This window comes from Carcharhinus amblyrhynchos, chromosome 1 (assembly GCF_965287045.1).
Source record: "Carcharhinus amblyrhynchos chromosome 1, sCarAmb.v2.hapA, whole genome shotgun sequence".
NCBI lineage: Eukaryota > Metazoa > Chordata > Chondrichthyes > Carcharhiniformes > Carcharhinidae > Carcharhinus > Carcharhinus amblyrhynchos.
The window spans coordinates 111,544,921-111,564,691 of NC_137324.1; the positions used below are offsets into that span (position 1 = coordinate 111,544,921).

At 40.4% G+C, this 19,771-nt stretch overlaps 1 protein-coding gene across 1 annotated transcript in view; it reads right to left on the reverse strand.

Moving 5' to 3' along the window:
• The window catches only part of tmem175 (transmembrane protein 175), a 36,790-nt gene extending 17,224 nt beyond the window's left edge, over positions 1–19,566 (reverse strand). Inside the window, exons 1-6 of the mRNA XM_080191159.1 lie at positions 19,350–19,566; positions 10,030–10,068; positions 9,104–9,201; positions 8,782–8,833; positions 4,781–4,816; positions 1,319–1,402 (exon numbers count right to left, since the gene is read on the reverse strand). Of these exons, the coding sequence (XP_080047285.1) occupies positions 1,319–1,402; positions 4,781–4,816; positions 8,782–8,833; positions 9,104–9,201; positions 10,030–10,068; positions 19,350–19,556 (516 nt within the window). The 5' untranslated portion in view covers positions 19,557–19,566. The remainder of the gene's footprint in view (positions 1–1,318; positions 1,403–4,780; positions 4,817–8,781; positions 8,834–9,103; positions 9,202–10,029; positions 10,069–19,349) is intronic.
• Positions 19,567–19,771: the final 205 nt, after the last annotated feature.

Below are 19,771 nucleotides of genomic sequence, written 5' to 3' on the forward strand. Positions count from 1 at the left end.
TCCTCTTCCTGTTGGGGAACACTTTAGCGGTCACGGGCATTCAGCCTCTGATGTTCCAGTAAACGTTCCCCAAGGTGGCCTTGACAACACACGACAGTGCAGAATCGCTGAGCAGACACTGACAGCCAAGTTCCGCACAAGGACGGCCTCAACCGGGATCTTGGGTTCATGTCACACTATCTGTAACCGCCACGACTTGCCTGGGCTTGCAAAATCTCAGTAATTATCCTGGCTGGAGACAACACACATTGTTTTGACCTGTGCTTAACCCTCTCTCCACTCAGATTGTCTATACCTTTAAGACTTGATTACCTGTAAAGACTCACATTCCAACCATTATGTTAAATTGAGTTTGTGTCTTTATATGCCCTGTCTGCGAACTGAAATTCACCTGAAGAAACAACGCTTCAAAAGCTAGTGGCTTTTGCTGCCAAATAAACCTGTTGGACTTTAACCTGATGTTGTGAAACTTCTTACTACAAGAACAGGTCAGAGGGTAGGAATTCTGCAGCAAGTACTCATTGCCTGACTCCCCAAAACCTGTGCACCATCTACAATGCACAAGTTACGAGTATGAAGAAATATTCTCCACTTGTCTGGATAAATTGATAAATTTATGAACAGTAAAGAAATTAAGGGTTATAGTGAGTGGGCGGGTAAGTGGAGCTGAGTCCACAAAAAGATCGGCATGGTCTTATTGAATGGCAGAGCAGGCTCAAGGGGCCAATTGGCCTATTCCTGCTCCTAGTTCTTACATCCTTATAAATGCAATTCCAAGAACTCTGTCCAAGATGAAACAAACTGTCTACAAGTTGCAGTTCAGGAACTCACCAATGATTCTTTGATAACAATTTCCAAATCCTCTAACACCTAGAATGTCAGGGCAGTAAACGCATGGGATAACATCCACCTGCAAGCTTCCCAGCAAGTCACACATCATCCTGACTAACAACTATATCACCTTCCTTCACTGTCACTGAGTCAAAATCTTGGAACTCCCTCCCTAACAGCACTATCAGTGTAATGGCTCTGGTATTATATTTATTCCTGTGTGCTGTCAATTCATTGATCTTGTTACAAATACTTCATACATTCAGATAAAAAACTTCTAATGATGTATTTTTATCATATGTCCTCACTTATTGGTATATTCTCATATTTAGATGCTTTGTCCCTTCCTGTCATGCACTGATTATCGTTACCCACATTGCCAGCCTGCACCATTGGTTTGACTTTCTCTTTAACTTTCCAAACATACCCCTCCGCGTGCTCAGCCTTTGTAGCTATATTGCCAGAAATCACATAACCTAATCCATACCTGAATTAGTCCAATGATAATTGCACAAACACAAAATGATAGAATTCCAAGCGTGTCATTTGGAAACGATGCCATCAGAGAAAACTAAGGAGGAAAGAACATTAACAACAAGTTTCAGTGGGTTTGTAGATACATCAGCCTTCACATGTTAAAGCATATTTTCAAATTCAATAATATTACTAAGAAAATATGTTATTCAATACGGATAGGATTATAAAATGATTAAAGTAAAAGGAAGTAAATTCACTGTAGTTCCAGATGATCATAGACTGGTGGTGATTTAACCTGAGGATCACTACACCTCAGGCAAGGGACAAGGTTGAAATGGTGGGCCTTCATGAATAACTGTAGCCAGTACAGAAATTGAACATGCGCTGCTGGCGTCACTCTGCATCACAAAATAGCCAACTGAGCTAACCAACTCCCCAAATGATTGCAGCACAGAATAATGACATTCAACCTGTCATCTCCATGCTGTTTCTTTACAACAGCAACTCAGATGGTCCCACTTCTCTGCCTATTCTACATAGCTCTGCATATGTTTTTCTCTTTAGCTATGTATCCAACTTGCTTTTATAACCTTCATTGAATATTCTTCCACCACGCTTTCAGGCAGTGCATTTCAGGTCTTAACCATTCACTACCTCATGTTGCTGTTGCTCTTTTTGCAATCATCTTCTATACGAACAAGGAGCAGGAGTAGGCCAATTGGCTCCTCAAGACTGCTCCGCCATTTAATAATATTATGGCTGATCTGATAGCAACCTCAAATCTGCATCCCGCCTACCTCTGATAATCTTTCACCTCCTTGTTTACCAAATATCTATCCAACTCTGTCTTAAAAATATTTTCAAAGACACTGCTTCACTGCTTCCATTGGCTTTTGAAGAAGAGTTCCAAATTCCCATGACCCTTGAGAGAAATAATTTCTCCTCATCTGTTTTAAGCTTCTCTGCATTAAACTTCATCTGCCAATTGCTTGCCCTTGTGCACTTTAAATCTATCACTATCTTTCTGAAGTTCATAATATTTGCAAGTTTTGTATGATCTGAAAATTTTGAAATTGCGCCCTGTATATCTAAATCTACAGTGTTACTATATAAAGAGAAGCAGAGCTTCTAATATCACCACTATCGCTTTTCCAATTTTGTATCTATGTTGTCACTGTCCCTTTTATTCCATAGACTCTAACTTCGCTAACAAGTTATGTGGCGCGTTAGAAAACATCTTTTAGAAGTCCATGTACATCACATCAACACTCTCTGTTAACTAGATCAAAAAACTCACTTAAATTAGTTAAGCACAATTTGCTTTTAAAAAATCAATGTTGACTTTCCTTAATTAATCTACATTTGACCAAGTGACTTAATTTTGTTCTCCATTATTATTTCTAAAAACATTTGCATCACTGAGGTTAAATTGACAGTTCTGCAGTTGCTGGACATATCCTTACACAGTGCTTGAACAAGGGTGTAAGTTTTGGAATTCTCCAGTCCTCGGGCACCACTCTTCAGACTCTGGTGACTTATCAACTGTAAGTACAAACAGCCTACTTAAAACCTCCTCTATCAATCTGTAACCTATCCAGTGTCTCAACTATCTCCTCTTTCGCTATAACTTGACAGCATCTTTTTCCTTGGTAAAGACAGCTGCAAAGTACTCAATTAGTACCTGAGCCACTCTTTTTAGGTCACTAATCAGCTCCACTTCTCCTTTTAATAACCTTTTAGAATGCCTATAATAGACTTTTGGATTCTATTTTATATTAATCACTGGCTCCTACATGTACTCTTTCTCATTTACTTCTTTCTACAATTTCCCTCTTATTTATCCGTATTTAGCCTGGTTCTCAATTATATTGTCAACGTGATGTGTCATAAGCACACTTCCCTCTTTATTTTCTACCTCCTTTGTCAGAGGGAGCTCTGAATTAATTTCCCTACATTTCCCCTCGTGGAAATGTTTGATAGTACTCAAACCATCTCCTCTTTGTTGTTAGTTATGCCTGTCAATCTTTAATTCCAGTTTACTCAGGCCAGCTCCAAACTCACCTCACCGTTCCCTATTAAGTATTTTTACTCTGGATTAGTTCATTTTCCTTTTCTGTTGCCAATCTCTTTATTTATGATTATGCCCTAAATATTCCCTGTTGACACTTGATCCATTTTGCTCACCTTGCCACTACAACCAGATCCAGTGAGGCTGGACCAGAAATTTACTGATGCAGAAAATCCTACTATACCCACTCAAGAAACTCTTCTTCCTCTCTGTCCTTTACGCTATTACTCTTCCAATGTATATTAAGATAAAGTCCCAGTTGTAACTACACTATGGTTTTTGCACCTTTGATGCTTTTGTTGAAAATGTACATCATTCACAATGGCGGGTGGCCATAGAATACACTCTGGAGTGTAAAGGTTCCTCTTTTCCTAAAGTTCTAATCAAATACATTCAGTCCTTTACCTCTCCAGGACATTCTCTCTCTGTAGTGTTATAATATTCTTCTTAAACAATTCAGCTACTCCGCCTCCTATCTTTCCTTCCCTATATTTCCTGAACACTTTGTATGCAGGCCTCACCATTTTGAGCCAGTCCCCATTACTGCTGCAATGTTATATTTTCCTCGTGCTATTACTAAACCTATTACTCACCAATCTTAGTTACCACACTTCACATACATGCACAGTAAACCTATTCAGACTTTATTACATTCACTTTACTCTGACCACCACCTACTCCAGTGTTATCTGTTTCTCCTAATTTCCTGTACACTTTATTTTTTCCCTCCAATATTGCTTGCTGTTGGTTCTCTGCCAAGTTAGCTTAACACTTTCCCAACAGCACCAGCAAATCGCCTTGCAAGGACCTTGGTCCTGGCTCTGTTCATGTGCAATCCACCTGGCCTCTACAGATTCCATTTTCACCAATATATCTCTATATCCCAGGAATCTAAAACCCTTCTTCCTTTAACAGATCTCCAGCCACATATTAACTTTCCCTATCCACGTGCACATGGCACCAGGAGTAATCTGGTGATTACCAATTTTAAGTTTCTGCTTGCTAGTTTATTTCCTAGTTCCCTAAACTCGGCCTGCAGGACTTCATCTCTCTATCTACCAAATCATTGGTACAAATATGGACCACAGTTGCTAACTGTTCGCCTTCACCCCTCAGAGTGCTTTGCACTGAGGTGAATTAAGGTGTCTTTAATCCTAACTACCACCAAATAAAACAAATATGATATACCTTAACAGGGTGTGTATTTAATAAACATATAAAAAGTTTTACCATGCAAAATCATCCTTTTCAAACTTCATGATATCAAAGCAATGTACATTTTCTCAAAAGAAATATATTAAAAACACAATTACTGCTTTAAAACATGATGGCATGTGCTATTCACATATGATGTGGATGTTGCAACTTCTATAGTCTATTGACCTATCGTATACAATTACTTACTGTGTAAGGCAGAAAGGTTATGAGCATCATACATGCCTAAAAAAGAAATATTATAGCACTTTAGATGCCAATATAGACTGAGGCTGCAATGTACGACACCAATACCAAATAAGGTTCCTGTTGTCATTATCTCTGCTTCAATATAAAGTGGTGTAAAATTGTACTGATAAAAAAATGGCAGAGTAATTGGAAAGACAGCTCTCAATCTGAATCTTGAGGAACTGAAAATATGAGTTACCAAACCCCTTTACTGGGCAGTCTTGCATCACTTAGGTTTCACATCAGGTACAGTACAACTCTAGCTCAGTGTAAATTCCTATTTTAAAATTGACTTTTTAAACAATGTATGAAATTTGCTGAACAGCAATGACGTATGCACTCTGACACTCCTAACATTAATAATGAACCACAAAGGAAGCTTGAGCTCACTTGGCATTAAACCAATGTAAATGTAACTGGGAGTGTAATTCAGATCAGGTGGCTGCAACATAAAACTGTATAGATAAAAATTAAAGACTAACCTCAAAGAACAAAGTAGAAATTAGTACTTTTTAACAAAGTTGAAAATGCCACTACTGGGTTGAATACCATATACAAGTGTGTTCAGGTATTACACATGCATGTGCAGAAATCCTGGGTCATCATCTATCCTGAGAGTGTGAAGATGATATTCTGTGCCATCTGTTCAAATTCATCAGAAAACAATATGAGTATTTTAAGATTTGTTGGCTGTCCTTTGATTCAAGGGTGATGTCTACTCAGGGTTGGGTGTTTCTGCTATGATTCTTTCTGTGGGTAAGAATCATAGCAGAAACCTGCATACCTTTGGTTACATAATGCAGGACATTCAACAATGTAATGAAATCCGAAGTGCAGGATTTGCTTCCTTTTCTGTCTCATCATAAAGGCATTGGAATTTTAAGTGTGATGCAATTTAATGTTGTCTCCATTCTGAACAAATGGTAGCAAGCTCCTCCCAGACATTAGGGTCAATGCTACCATGGTTCATAGCTGTGGTGTGCCTCTGAAACAATTTTTCCCCTCCTCCGGAATGATGAGTCATTTGAGACTTGATGGGGAAGATGGCTTTAACAGCTGGACACAGGGGCTAGTCTATCAAAGTTGATTTTGCAGGACTTTTGCCTGAATGGCTTCAAGAAGAACACGAGCATTTGTTAAGACAGTGCTCTTATTAAACATGGGGGATGCTGGAGGCACTGCTGATGAGATTCTTCGAGCGCTCTTATGTGTCACAGATACTCAATGCTGCAGTATAAGAACGTGGCGATGATAACTGCTCTGAACACTGGGACTTTTGCTGACTTGCGGAGATCTTTGTTACCAGACATTCACTGCTGTAGCTTGTAAAAGGTGGAACTTGCATGCTAATCTGATGTTGGTTCTCCTTGTCGATGGTGGCCTTTTATGAAGTGGCTTCCAAAGTATGAGATGTACTCAACATATTCCAGTCTCCCCTTCAACATATATGGGAAGTGGAATATTTGGCTGACTTGGTGTGGAATTTTATTTTGTCAGTGACTTAGGACAGGTCAAGTTTCTAGTTCGCAGAATTGAGGAGATTGAGATTGGAAAATCTGATAACGAGTGGGCAATGATGTGTAACTGTGGTGGTCAGTTTAGTTTTGGAAGGAGGCGAACAAGGTTAAAGACCTTTCCATTTTGACAGTATTTAAAAATGACACCAGAGGGCAGTTGATTCTTGATAAGGTGAATAATTAATGAACAATAATAAGGTGAATAACTAGGCAGTTTGTAATTAGTATGAGGGTTATCACACAGTCTTGCTCGACCCCAGTCCCGATTTTGAAGATGTCTGTTTCAAGCCACTCACTCAAAACAGCTGGAATATTGTAGGAGTAGAAGTTAAGAACCTGTATTTAAAAGGTGTCTTAGAAGACCTCAGGACATCCCAAAGCTCTTTATAGCCAGTTGAGTACTTTTGAGGTGTATAGCGTTGCAATATTGAAAATCATAAAATCTCTAAAGTGCAGAAGGAGGCTTTTCAGTCTATCAAGCCTGCACTGACAACAATCCTACCCACCCCCTATCCCCATAACCGCATGTATTTACCCCTCTAACCCTCTGACACTAAGGAGCAATTTAGCATGGCCAAGCCACCTAACCGGCACATCTTTGGAATGTGGGAGGAAACTGAGGCAGCCAGAGGAAACCTATGCAGGCACGGGAGAATGTACAAATTACACACAGTCACCCAAACCAAGAATTGAACTCTGGTCTAACATAGGAATTAGGAGCAGAAGTAGGCAAATTCAGCCCTTTGAGCCTGCTCTGCCATTCAATCAGATCATGCCTGATCTCGCTCTGGTCTCAAATCCATATGCTCACCTGTTCTTCATATCCCTTTTTTTAATATTAGAAATAAGGATTCCCTATTATTTTGCTGTTTTCTGATAATATGGCTTGCTTGCAACTTAACTATTGCACGAAATTAAATTGTTTAATTATTGACCTCTCAATGAACATAAATCAGCACAATGTGTGAGCATATCTCCAAAACTAAAGCTGCGATAGACATACATACTGGGTTCCTGGTGCTGAGGAAGCAATGCAAACCACTGTGCCGTCCCTATTTTTCAGCTGGCTCCTCTGGTACTGCAGCAGTCTCTTAATTCTGCACTGCAGTGACAGCCTAGATTATATATGCAGGTTAGAGTGGGACATGAACCCACAATTTTCTTACTCACAGAGACCATTGTGCAACCACTGACACAAAGATAAAACCATGAAAGCCTATATTCTATGCAGGGTTTGGAGAAATATTTGCCAATTTTAAAGAATCCCACTGACATTACTGTTCCTCAAGCCTTCTTTCAGCTAATGCATTAAACTGAGACCCTATTTGCCCTCTCAGGTAGATATAAAAGATGCATGGAAGGAGGACAGGAGAGTTCTCTGCTTTCTAATATTTACCCCTCAGCAAATCTCACTAATAAACAGATTACCTGGTAATTATCACATTGCTGTTTGTGGGGCTCAAATTGGCTAAAAAAGAGGGATGGCACAGTGATCTGCATTGTTTCCTCAAAGCGCCAGGGATCCAGTATGTATGTCTGTCACAGCTTCAGTTTTGGAGATATATTCACACATTGTGCTGATTTGTATTCATTGAGAGGTCAATAACCAAACAATTTGATTTAGTGCAACAGTTAAGTTGCAAGCAGGCCATATTTTCAGAAAACAGCAAAGTAATAGGTACTCTTCAAAAGCAGTGCTGTTTTCTGATCGATGTGAACAGACAATTCAGTTTAAGAGCAATTATGAATTGGCAACAAATACTGGCTTTGCCAGCAATGCCCGCATCCCATGAAAGAATAAATAATAGTGCACTTTTTCTTGCAGTATAAATTGTTGTTCCCTTTGAAATTTGGTATTCTTGGGTCTGTGCTGATAAGCGCAAGTCGATGGTTTTTCCCAACAATGAATTTGTATAAACCATGAGTGGCATTTTCAACCAAGTTTAAAAAAGTTCTACTTTTTCCTTTGTATTTAATCTCAATAGTTTTTTCCTCTCTACCTCCCTAGATTTGGTTGCACAGTGGCCAGTTACCTCCATTGGCTGATCTGGATGGTATCAAATTAAGTAGCAATGGATAACAATGAAAAGAACACTGCAGTCAGCAAGATCCCAAATTTAGACACATACTAACTTGATTGATTTTCCTCTTTTTAACCCTAGGACTCTAGTGTTAACTGATGTACCTCTATCATTACTACTTTAGTCAAGATCAAGTAACTCAGCATAGATACCGAGAGGATTGACTTGGAAAGTTTCTGGACTCTGTGACACAGCCATTTTCTATCAGAGTGCAATAGAAAAGATACAAAAATACATAGCACCAGGAACATTTTCAATGTGCAACTTACAAAGACAACATCTAACTAATAACAGTTTCATAACGGTGCACAGAATTTGTGCTTATTTTAGTCAGTGTGATATTCTGAGCAGATTGTACACTTACCAAATTGAGAAGGGCCAGAACATCATCTATTCGTTCAATCACTTGGAACAATCTATCAAAAAATTGCAGTTCTCATCAAAATTGAAGTTCATAAGTAATGCAAATAAAATAAGGCATTTTTCCAAGTGGGAATTCATTACATGATGATATTCATACAAAAAATTGCTGTTCTGCCTAACATTAGCATCAGATCTCTTCACATATCTTACAGAAATAAGAGACATTGTAATCATCTATGATTTCTTTCTGCTGAGCACAGTACTTGTTTCTTTGATAAGCTAACAATTAAACTGTGCTGCAATTGTTAAAAACAATATTTTACCTGATATGTGAAGCCCAAGCTACAGTCACTATTAAAAATGTCATAATGTACACAGCTATCTTGGTTGTTAGAAGCTGCTGCAGACTTTCTTCCAGTTCCTAGTTTGGAAAATAAAATGATGTTATCTCGTAGTGGATTTCATCAAAAAAGTATTCAACTACTATGTGGTGTAGCCGTATGATAGCTGCTAAACATTGTTCCATAAATTATAAGCGTGGACAGCAGTAATTTAATTCAACTGAAATTAGCTTCATATTCAACATACACCACAAGTTATTTAATTATTTAAAATGCATGTATAAATTATCTTTTTTCAAGAATGTATAGGAATTGTATCCCTGGCTCTCAGAAACATGCAGCAAATATCAACTGCTCGCCAGTCATCATGAAATAATAGCCTTTCAATAGAAAAGAATTATTTTCCAGCCAATTAGTTAGCTTTGATGTGCCGGCGCTGTTGCTATGTTGGTAAATAACTAATTTGCACACAGCAAGGACTCACAAAAAACAATATGATGAATAAGCAGTTAATCCATTGGCCGAGGAGGACATTTTTTGACGCGTACTATGGGAGCTTTTATAGGAACCGAAGAGTGCAGAGAGCGCTTCGCTTTAAGTTCTCAACCAAAAGGCACCACCTAGAACAGTGCAGTGTTCCCTTAGTACTACACTAATGTTAACGTAGATTTTATACTTAAATCCTGGAATAGGGCTTGAACTCATGGCATTCTAACACAGAGGCATTCTGCTTTATTAGAAAAGAGGAAAAACTCCAGTATCCCATTACTGGCATTTTGTTCCATAATCAAACCAAAATGCAATGTTAGAAAAATAAAAAATCCTTCTGTGTATACATGCATAAAATCACATGACATAAAACAATGTTATTTAAAAACATATAATTCAGTTTTAAAGAGGTACAATACCTGATCAGCTCTAATTTTTGTGTGAGACACAGGCAAAATCTGAAAGCAAGAACAATGTAGCGGATTTAAAAGTGTATTATTGCTTTAGTTCAAAATTTTAAAATCTTCTATTGAAAACTCCAGTTGCGCTGTTATTCAGTGGACAGCAAAATTACTGCTACCACCAACAAATAATTTAATTCACAACAAATGGAGTAGCTTTACTGGTAGTCTATCACAGATATTAGTTATGATGTGGACAAACTGCAGTAGATGTGCTTTTGTTCATTGCTGCATGATCCTATTTCCTAGTCACATCATGGTGAAAAGGCTAATGTAGTACACTCACAAATTACTGAGCTTGATTTTTTTTAAGGTTCTTAGAATCATAGAAATCCCTACAGTGCTGAAGAAGGAGACCACCTGGCCCATCAAGCCCATACCAACAACAATTCCACTCAGGCCCCACTCCCGCAACTACTTGCATCTTTGGAGGGCATCTTGTGGAGTATGCCATTAGTTGACATTTTTGGCATCATTCAGCTCAAAAGCCTTTTGTTAGAAGTGTGACTGGATAATAGCACGGCATGAGCAACAAGGCATCTGGAACAATGAGTTTAAAGACAGAGAGAAACAGAGGAATGATGGAGAGGTAGGAAGAATCAGCCAAGTCAGATACAGAAAGAGAAATGAGTAAAGAAAGACTGGATTGTGAGAGAGAGAAAAGCAAAGAGTAATAAAATAGTAAACATTTAATCTACCCATTTTTAAAACTCTAACAATAATTGATTACATACAACAATGAAATTGAACCATTTAAATTGTTCCCTATTTCAAAGAGGTTGATTGTATTATTATATCATTAAAAAGGTATCTATGATCTTAATTACTTGGTTAAACTTTTGTTCCTAAAAGTAACAGAGAGATTATCCATTCTCCATCATTCTGGATCTTGGAGATAGATAGAGCTGGGAAATTAACCAAATGCTGTAAACATACCCAATGTAAGTGTATATGTTTATTACATTTTAAATTTTTCAGTTGGAACAGACTGGAAATTCAAATTAGAATATTTAACAGAACACACACTAGATTTTTCAATTAGTATTCTTTACCATGTCGACTAGCAAATCCATATTATGTTTTTCAAATGCTGCATTCAAAACCCCCAAATCCAATTTTAAATCCTTGCTGGGAGCTCTGTGGCCAGGGTTGTTTGGCCCTCCACATTGTGAGATTTGGGAGATTTTAACTTCTGAGTCTCAACTTATAGGTCCCATTATCATCTCCGCTTGAACTGAGTGGGGAGCATTAACCAGCCAGTGGGCAGAGGAAGAAAAAGCAAAATGTCACCCAGGACATGAAAGAAAGGCCCCGCACTCAGTTAAGTTGTTGGGGTACTTAAGAGGGCATAATTATTGTGGGATCTAAAGGGAATCCCATGGCATGGAAGTCACAAGGCTTTCTTCATGGGTTCAGGAAGATCATTCTGTTCTTTCTGGATTACAAGGAAACAAACAAAAACAAATTAACATATCTTTGAGCCTTTTCTAAACCCAGCTTCTACTTGCTACCAGGTTATCCAGAAAGGCTTCCACATGTGGGCACTGGGTTTAAATTGCAACTGAATCTGATGATATCAAAGTCCCTTTTTGCATAATTTAAAGAAAGACACCCAATTCCCCAACTTGCTCTCTTCCCACTTGCCTGCTGAAAAGAGCTTGTTAAAATTACAAGCCTTGGGAAGGTATTAGAATATTTGAACACAATTTCCAAACACAATGATTCAACTATGAAATGGTGTGACACAATCTGTGTCTGCAAGAAATTCTCACTTATTGACATGTTCATGACAACAATGAAAGCAAACTAAAATGAGTCTCTCAGCATTGTACAACACCTCCACAACTGAGAAATTATTTTATAGTCTTTAAATATATAGCGTGCAAAGTAACTTTAACAAGCCAATAGTAGGCAGTTTGATCAAAAAATAAAAATCATACCCTAACAGCACCATGGTAAGATGCTTAATAAAATCTCTGGATTGGAGTCTTGCCAGATACCAATACTCCAAGCAGGCAATTATTACTTCAGTACTTACAAGAGTTACTGGTAGGCATATCTAACAAAGCAACATAAAAATTTATTTTCCCAGAGAGGCTGAGCACTATTACTAAAAAGAGGATTAACATATTTTCTCTTTTCCACTTTCACTTTTTGTTGGCTGTACTAGTCACTTGTCTTTCACATAGATGGCCTTTACAGCAGCTAAGGGAAAAACTTGCTACCTGATTTTTCTTCCTTTGAGGTTGTGACTGTGATATGGCAAATTTACAGCCAACACTGGTTTTGCCAATATAAAAGTAGGAAAGGTTTTCTGAACTAACATATCTATCAGAGTTTAAGACAATTAATACGCCTATCAAAGTTCATGACAACTAAAATAAACAAATCTGTATGAATAATGCTCACTGTTGTAGGGAGTTGTTTCTTAAAAAAAAACTTACTTGTCAAATGAAACCCTTTCGAGGTACCACATCGTGAAATTGGTCAGTACCAAACTGCCGAATATTCACAGTTGTTAGGGACTATGGGAATTTTTAAAAATAAACTAATTTAGAGGATGTAGATGATTTTTGTTAAATTATGTTTGAATCCAGCTCATCGATAATGGGAGGGAAATCCAGGATTATGACCTAGCAACAATGGAAAATCAATAATATTTATCCAAGTGAGGTTAGTACACGACTTGGACTTGGTTGTGGCGATGCTCCCACAACTATGATGTCCTTTGTGGCTGTGGTCACAATGGAGGGAGCTGCTATCTCAGTAACCTTGCAGAGCTGCTGCAACACACACTGTAGATGGCGCATGCTGCAGCTAGTGTGCCGGTGATGGAAAATAGGCTGAATATTCATTCGGGGTAGGGAAGCTGCTTTGAGGTCTGGAAACCTGGTAAAGCATGATTCCTTCAGGTCCTAACAAATTTAATAGCACAACCAGCTTATTATTTTTTGCATTTCCCCGAATTGAAAGGCTGGCTGGCAATCAGGAGGTTAAGCCTTCAATACCAGGCAGTGATATCTGGAGGGAAAGATCATGGCAATGAGAGCCAGGGAGGAAGATCAGAATTCAGATTCATTGAGATCTGAGAGGTTGACAGAAGTGGGGAGAAAAACCAGAGTCCAGAGTCAGAGTAGATTCTGGAGGCCAGGTCAGCAAGGAAGATCAGCGTCCACAGGTGAGCAATGTCAAGAGGCTAGAAAATGGGATGACTGGAGTCTGTAGTGAGGCAACATCAGGGGCTGAAGTCGGGATTGATCAGAGATCACAAGAGAAACTAGAGACCTGGGTGGGGGAGATCAGAGGCAGCAAGAAAAATTGAAGGCCAGTGCAAAGCGAAGATCATTAGTGCCAAAGCTAGAAGTAGTTTAAGGGGATTGGAGACCAGAGCCAGGAGGAGGTCAAAATGGTCAGGGATAGGGAGAATAGGATACTTGACCATGGTGAATTGGTGAAACAAATGTACTGATTCAAGCTGTTTAGAGGAACGGTACTTCCTTCTGGATTAAGAAGTCTATGTCTCCATTTAGCCAATGGATTTCCTGAGGTGCAGAAAACGTAGCTGGCCAGGGTTCAGCAAAGGGACAATGCCTCACTGTAATATACAAATTGTCAACCTGGTTACTGCAAACTGGTCAGTTGTCCCAACCTCCATTTCACCTCTTCTAAATTCAGAAGTGGGTAGGTTGGAATCAGATTCAGATTCTTCACATTTAAAATCCCACCAGATCCAATTCTGCCTGTTTTTGAGGTTAAAATTCGCTCCAATGCTTCCATTTGAAGGGACAGTAATTGTGTAAATTGCTTTGTCTTGGATGATGCTGTGCAGCTGTCCCCCCACTGCCAGTGAGTATTCCATCAAAATTCTGATGCAAGTCTTTCAGATGGGGCAGAAACACTTGGGCTTCAGCAAGTGAGCTGTTCATCAGTCTTTGCTCCATTGTACCTATGGTCCAATTCAGCTGACCAATAGTGACCACCAGGATGTTGAGGGAGGATTTAGGAATGATGGCATATCAGTGTCTTTTCCATTATTTGTGGTGAGCTTTGCTTGACTCTTATGCAATGCAGATGTTATACAGGCCCTGCTGTAGACTGACTTCATAGAACCTCTACAGTACAGGAGGCCATTCGGCCTATTGAGTCTGCATTGACCACAATTCCACCCAGGCTCTATTGTGGTAACCCCACATATTTACCCTGCTAATTCCCTGGCACTACGGTGAATTCAGCATAGCCAATCAACCTAACCTGTACATCTATGGACTGTGGAAGGAAACCGGAGTACCCGAAGGAACCCACATAGACATGAGGAGAATGTGCAAATTCCACACCCAGTGACCTGAGGCTGGAACTGAACCTGTGTCCCCGGCGCTCTGAAGTAGCAGTGCTAATTATTGCGCCACCGTGGCGCCCTGCTTGATCTGCTTCATTATTAGAGAATCTAAACACAGTGAAAACATTAGTAAGCATAATTATTGTGACTATACCAAAGGAGAAAATATAATTGATGAATTAGATAATGATGGTTAGACAGAGGGTGCTTCCCTGCAGAATTCCTTGAGTGATGCCCTCAAATTATTGCTGCCAACAACTTTCATAAGATATAGGAGCAGAATTAGGCTATTCAGCCCATCGCGTCTGTTCTGCCATTTGATCATGGCTGATATGCTCCTCATCCTCATTTTCCTGTCTTTTCCTCATAACCATTCAACTCATTACCAATTAAAAATCTGAATAACTCCTCCTTAAATTTATTCTCTGTCCCAGAATCCACTGCACTTTGGGGTAGTGAATTCCACAGATTCACAACACTTTGGGAGAAAGTTTCTCCTCTACTGTTTTAAATTTGCTACCCCTTATCCTGAACCTATAGTCTCCCATCCTAGAATGCCCCACAAGAGGAAGCATCCACTCCACATCTACTTTATCCATATCTTTAATCATCTTGTATTCCTCAATGATCTCCCCTTATTCTTCTAAATTTCAGAGAGTTTAGGTCAAAACTGTTCAATCTCTCTTCAAACAGCAAAGCCTTCATGTCGGGAATCATTCTACTGAACCTCCTCTGAATTGCCTCCAATACCACTACATCTTTCCTCAAGGGGACCAAAACTGTGTACAATATTCCAGGTGCCGTCTCACCAATGCCTTGTATAGTTGCAACAATACTTCTTTACTTTACATTCTATTCCTTTAGCTATAAATGCCAACATTCTACTTGTTTTCTGTGACTCATGAACGAGGACATTTAGATCCCTCTGCACTGGAGCACTCCAAAGTCTCTCCTCACTTAGATAAAAAGTTGCCTTCCCATTTTTCTGACCTCATACTTATCCAGGTTAAACTCCACCTGCCATCTTTTGGCCCACTCTCCTAACCTATCTATTCCATTTGTAAGTTCTTATCTCCTCACTGCAACTTACTGTCCCACCCATTTTTGTGTCATCTGCAAATTTGGCCAAAGAGCCTTCTATCCCTGTGTCCGAGTCGTTAATATGGATTGTAAATAGCTGGGATCCAAGGACCGAACTCTGTGGCATTCCACGACTTTTATCAGAGAAAAAAAAATTTATCCTGACTCTGTCTTCTGTCCATCAATCAGTCACTTAAGCAAATAAATTACCCCATCCCATTTGAACTAACCTTATGAATTAACCTTTCGAATGGCGCCTTATCAAACACCTTTCAGAAGTCCAGATATACTACATCTACAGGATCCTCATTATCCATTTTGCTTGTTACATCTTCAAAGATCTCTAGCAAATTAGTCAAACATGATTTGCCCTTCATAAAGCCATGCCAACTCTGATGGATAGAGTTTTGACTTTCCAAATATCCTGATATTGCTTCTTTGATAATTCATTCTAACACTTTCCCAACAACAGATCTTAAACTAACTTATCTGTAATTTTGCATCTTTTGCCTCCCTCCCTTTTTGAATAAAATTAGCATTTTTCCAATCTACTGGAAACTTTCCTGTAGTCATGATGTGGAGTTGCTGGCATCTCCACATCATGACTACCATCGACATCACAAACTGCCAGCTCCAAGTGGAAAAGATCTCCAAGAAGATTGCGCATATCGACACAGACATCAAGTTTCTACAAAGATGCAAGAAAGCAGACAAGATACCGAAAGGACTACAGATCACGAACCTACTCGGATCAACCTATAACACAGACTACACTGAGAGAGTTTGCCATCGCACCTCTCTCACACTCCTCAACCACCTCATACACCAGCTCTATAGCAAACGTTGCATCCTGGAAACCAAGATTGAGTCCACATTCTCAATTTACAATCAGGACGCAGACCAGCTGTGAAACTTTGTCAAGCAGACGAGACAAAGGAACTGCGCCATCTACATGCACACCAAGAACAGGAAACTTGAGAAACTCAGCATTAACACCAGCAATTGCAAGTCCAGTGTCAACTTATCAGACTACACACTTCAACCAGATGAAATCGAAATTCTCAGCTGAGGGCTCAATTTCTGCCCCACCACCAAAATAGACCCCACCAGTCTCACAGCAGACACAGACGAATTCATCAGGCGAATGAGGCTATGGGAGTTCTTCCACAAACCTCAAGAGGCCAACAGCGAACAATGAGACAGCCAATGAACCACTACAGACGACAGTCAGATCCGTCCAACAGCGAACTTTCCTGTAGCCAGGGAATTTTAGAATATTATAACCAATGGATCCACTATTTCCACTGCCACTTCCTTCGATACCTTAGGATATAGGCCACCAGAACTGGGGAACTTGTATGTCCTCAATCCCTTTTTCTTCTAGTAATGATGTAAGCCACTAATTTTCCCATTGACCAGTTTTGTTAGACTATTTTTGGTGCTATATTGGTCAAATGCAGCCTTGTTAATGAGGGGCAACTGATCAAATTTGTTCTAACATTTAACACTTCATTCATGCCTAGAGTTGAGTGGTTCTAGTGTAATGGAATTTATTTCACTACTGAGATTATGAGTGTTGGCCGATGTCACAGTGATGACTCCTTCAATCATATACTGATATACCTCACAACAACGGCATTGCTGCAACTGCCTCAGTACTCAACGCTGACAACTGCCAATTATACAACTTATTCGCTTCATCCTGGACCACAATGTCCTCACCTTCAACAATCAGTTCTTTATCCAGACACATGGAACAGCTACAGGGATCAAATTCCCACCTCAATATACCAACATCTTCATGCACAGTTTCGAACAAGACTTCTTCACTGCAAAGGACCTTCAACTGACGCTATGCGCTCGATACACTGATGACATTTTCTTCCTTTGGACTCATGGCAATCACTGAAACAACTAAACGTTGACATCAAAAAGTTCTATCCCACCGTCAGACTCACCACGGACTACTCTCCAGAATCGGTTGCATTCTCAGGCACACACATCTCTGTCGAGGACGGTCGCCTCAGCACTTCACTGTACTGCAAGCCCACAGATAACCTCACGATGCTCCACTTCTCCAGCTTTCATGGTAAACACGTTAAAGAAGCCATCCAGTATGGACAAACCCTCCATATACACAGGGATCTGCTCAGACGAGGAGGATCGCAACAGATATCTACAGATGCTGAAAGTCACCCTCATAAGAACAGGATATGGTGCTCAATTCATTGACAGTTCTGACCTACCACAGCAAAAAACACACAGATCTCTTCAGAAGACAAACACGGGCCATGGCAACAGAGCACCATTCACCATCCAGTACTTCCCCGGAGTGGAGAACCTACGACATCTTCTCTGGAGCCTTCAATATGTCATCAATGAAGATGAACATTTCGCCAAGGCCATCCCCATACCCCCACTACTTGCCTTCAAACAACCGTGCAACCTCAAATAGACCATTGTACGCAGCAAACTACCCAGCCTTCAGAAGAACAGTGACCACGACACCATACAACCCTGCAAGACCTGCTAAATCATCAGCATACATACCATCATCTCATGCGAGAATACCATCCACCAGATACATGGTAGGTACACTTGCAACCTGGTCAACATTGTCTAACTGATACGTTGCAGGAAAGGATGTCCCGAAGCATGGTATATTAGCGAAATCATGCAGATGCTACGACAATGGATGAATGGACACCACTTGACAATTATCAAGCAGGAGTGTTCTCTTCCCGTCGGAGAATACTTCAGCAGTCGCAGGCATTCAGCCTCAGACTTTCAGATAAGAGTTCTCCAAGGCGGCCGTCATGACACACGACAATGCAGAATCGCTGAGAAGAAACTGATAGCCAAGTTCCGCACACGAGGACAGCCTCAACTGGGATCCTGGTGTCATGTCACACTATCTGGAGACAATTCACACCTCTTTAACCTGTGCTTAACCCTCTCTCCACTCACACTGCCTGTACCTTTAAGATTTGATTATCTGAAAAGCCTTACATTCCAACAATTATCTTGTAATTGCGTGTCTATATATGCCTTGTTTGCGAAACAAATCCTACATTCTCCTGATGAAGAAGCAGCACTCCAAAAGCTTATGCTACCAAATAAACCTGTTGGACTTTAACCTGGTGTTGTGAGACTATATACTGATGATTGGAAGAACGCTGACCAAATGGTATATGGAAAGGTCAGTTTACCCTGTAATTGTGTCAGTTTATCTCCTACTTCTAACTGGTCCTCCACATTATATCCTCTGTAAACATGAGGCCATGTAAGTCTCTGCTGCCTCTATCCAAACTCACACCAGGTCCTGTTCACCTATCAACCTCATACTTGCTGACCTACATCAGTTTCCGGTCAAACAATATCTTGATTTTAAAATTTCCAGTCTGGCCCCATTTTACTGGCCTTGCCATTGACTCCCACAACCTGAAAAAATTTCAAAACTCTAATTTTCGGCATCTGCTGAATTCAACATTTAAGCTAAATTTCATGCTAAACTTTAGCTGAAGTTTAGATATGCCAGCTAAAAAAGTTCATGTGATGAATTGTTATGTAATCCTGAGTTTTCAAAGAATAAAGCTGTATTAAGGATTGGCTAAAGTTTATGAGACCCACCAAAATATGCTCATGTTTTATTACAAAGATTGCACTTATGTTGACAAAAGATGCCGCGGCCTAAAAGTATTCCACATTTTTCTGGCTAATTCTCCAAACTGACTGATCAGGCAGTTGGTTTGTGCAGGAAATGCAGTTTCGGATTCGGCAGCCCTGTCTGCCTGGGGGCCAGTGTAGTTTAATTGAGTTTAAAGCAGCCGCCCCCTGTGCAGCCCGTCACTGCCCCTCTTACCATGACTGTGGCTACGATGGAGATGAGGGCGTCGCTGTAAGCCAGCAGCCTGTGGGATGACTGCTCGCTGCCACGGTGGCTGGGCGGACTCGGCCTGGGACTGAGGCTCAGAGACTCGGCTGCTGTAGCAGACGGGAGCAGGGGGCTCGCATCTTCCTCGATGTCCTCCCCCTGCCCGCGGCCCGGCAGCAGCGATGGCACCGACATTATGTCCACCCCCAAGCGGCCTCTCCCCGCGGGCATGCGCAGATCCGGGAACGGGGCGCGAGCGCGCTGACCCAGGGAGGCGCTTGCGCACTGGCGGATGAGTTGGGTGACTCATTGCGGTTTTGGTTAACCCCGAGGTTCCGAACCTGGCGCAGTGGTTAGCACTGCTGCCCCACAGCAAGGACCTGGGTTCCATTCCCGACTTGGGTCAGTGT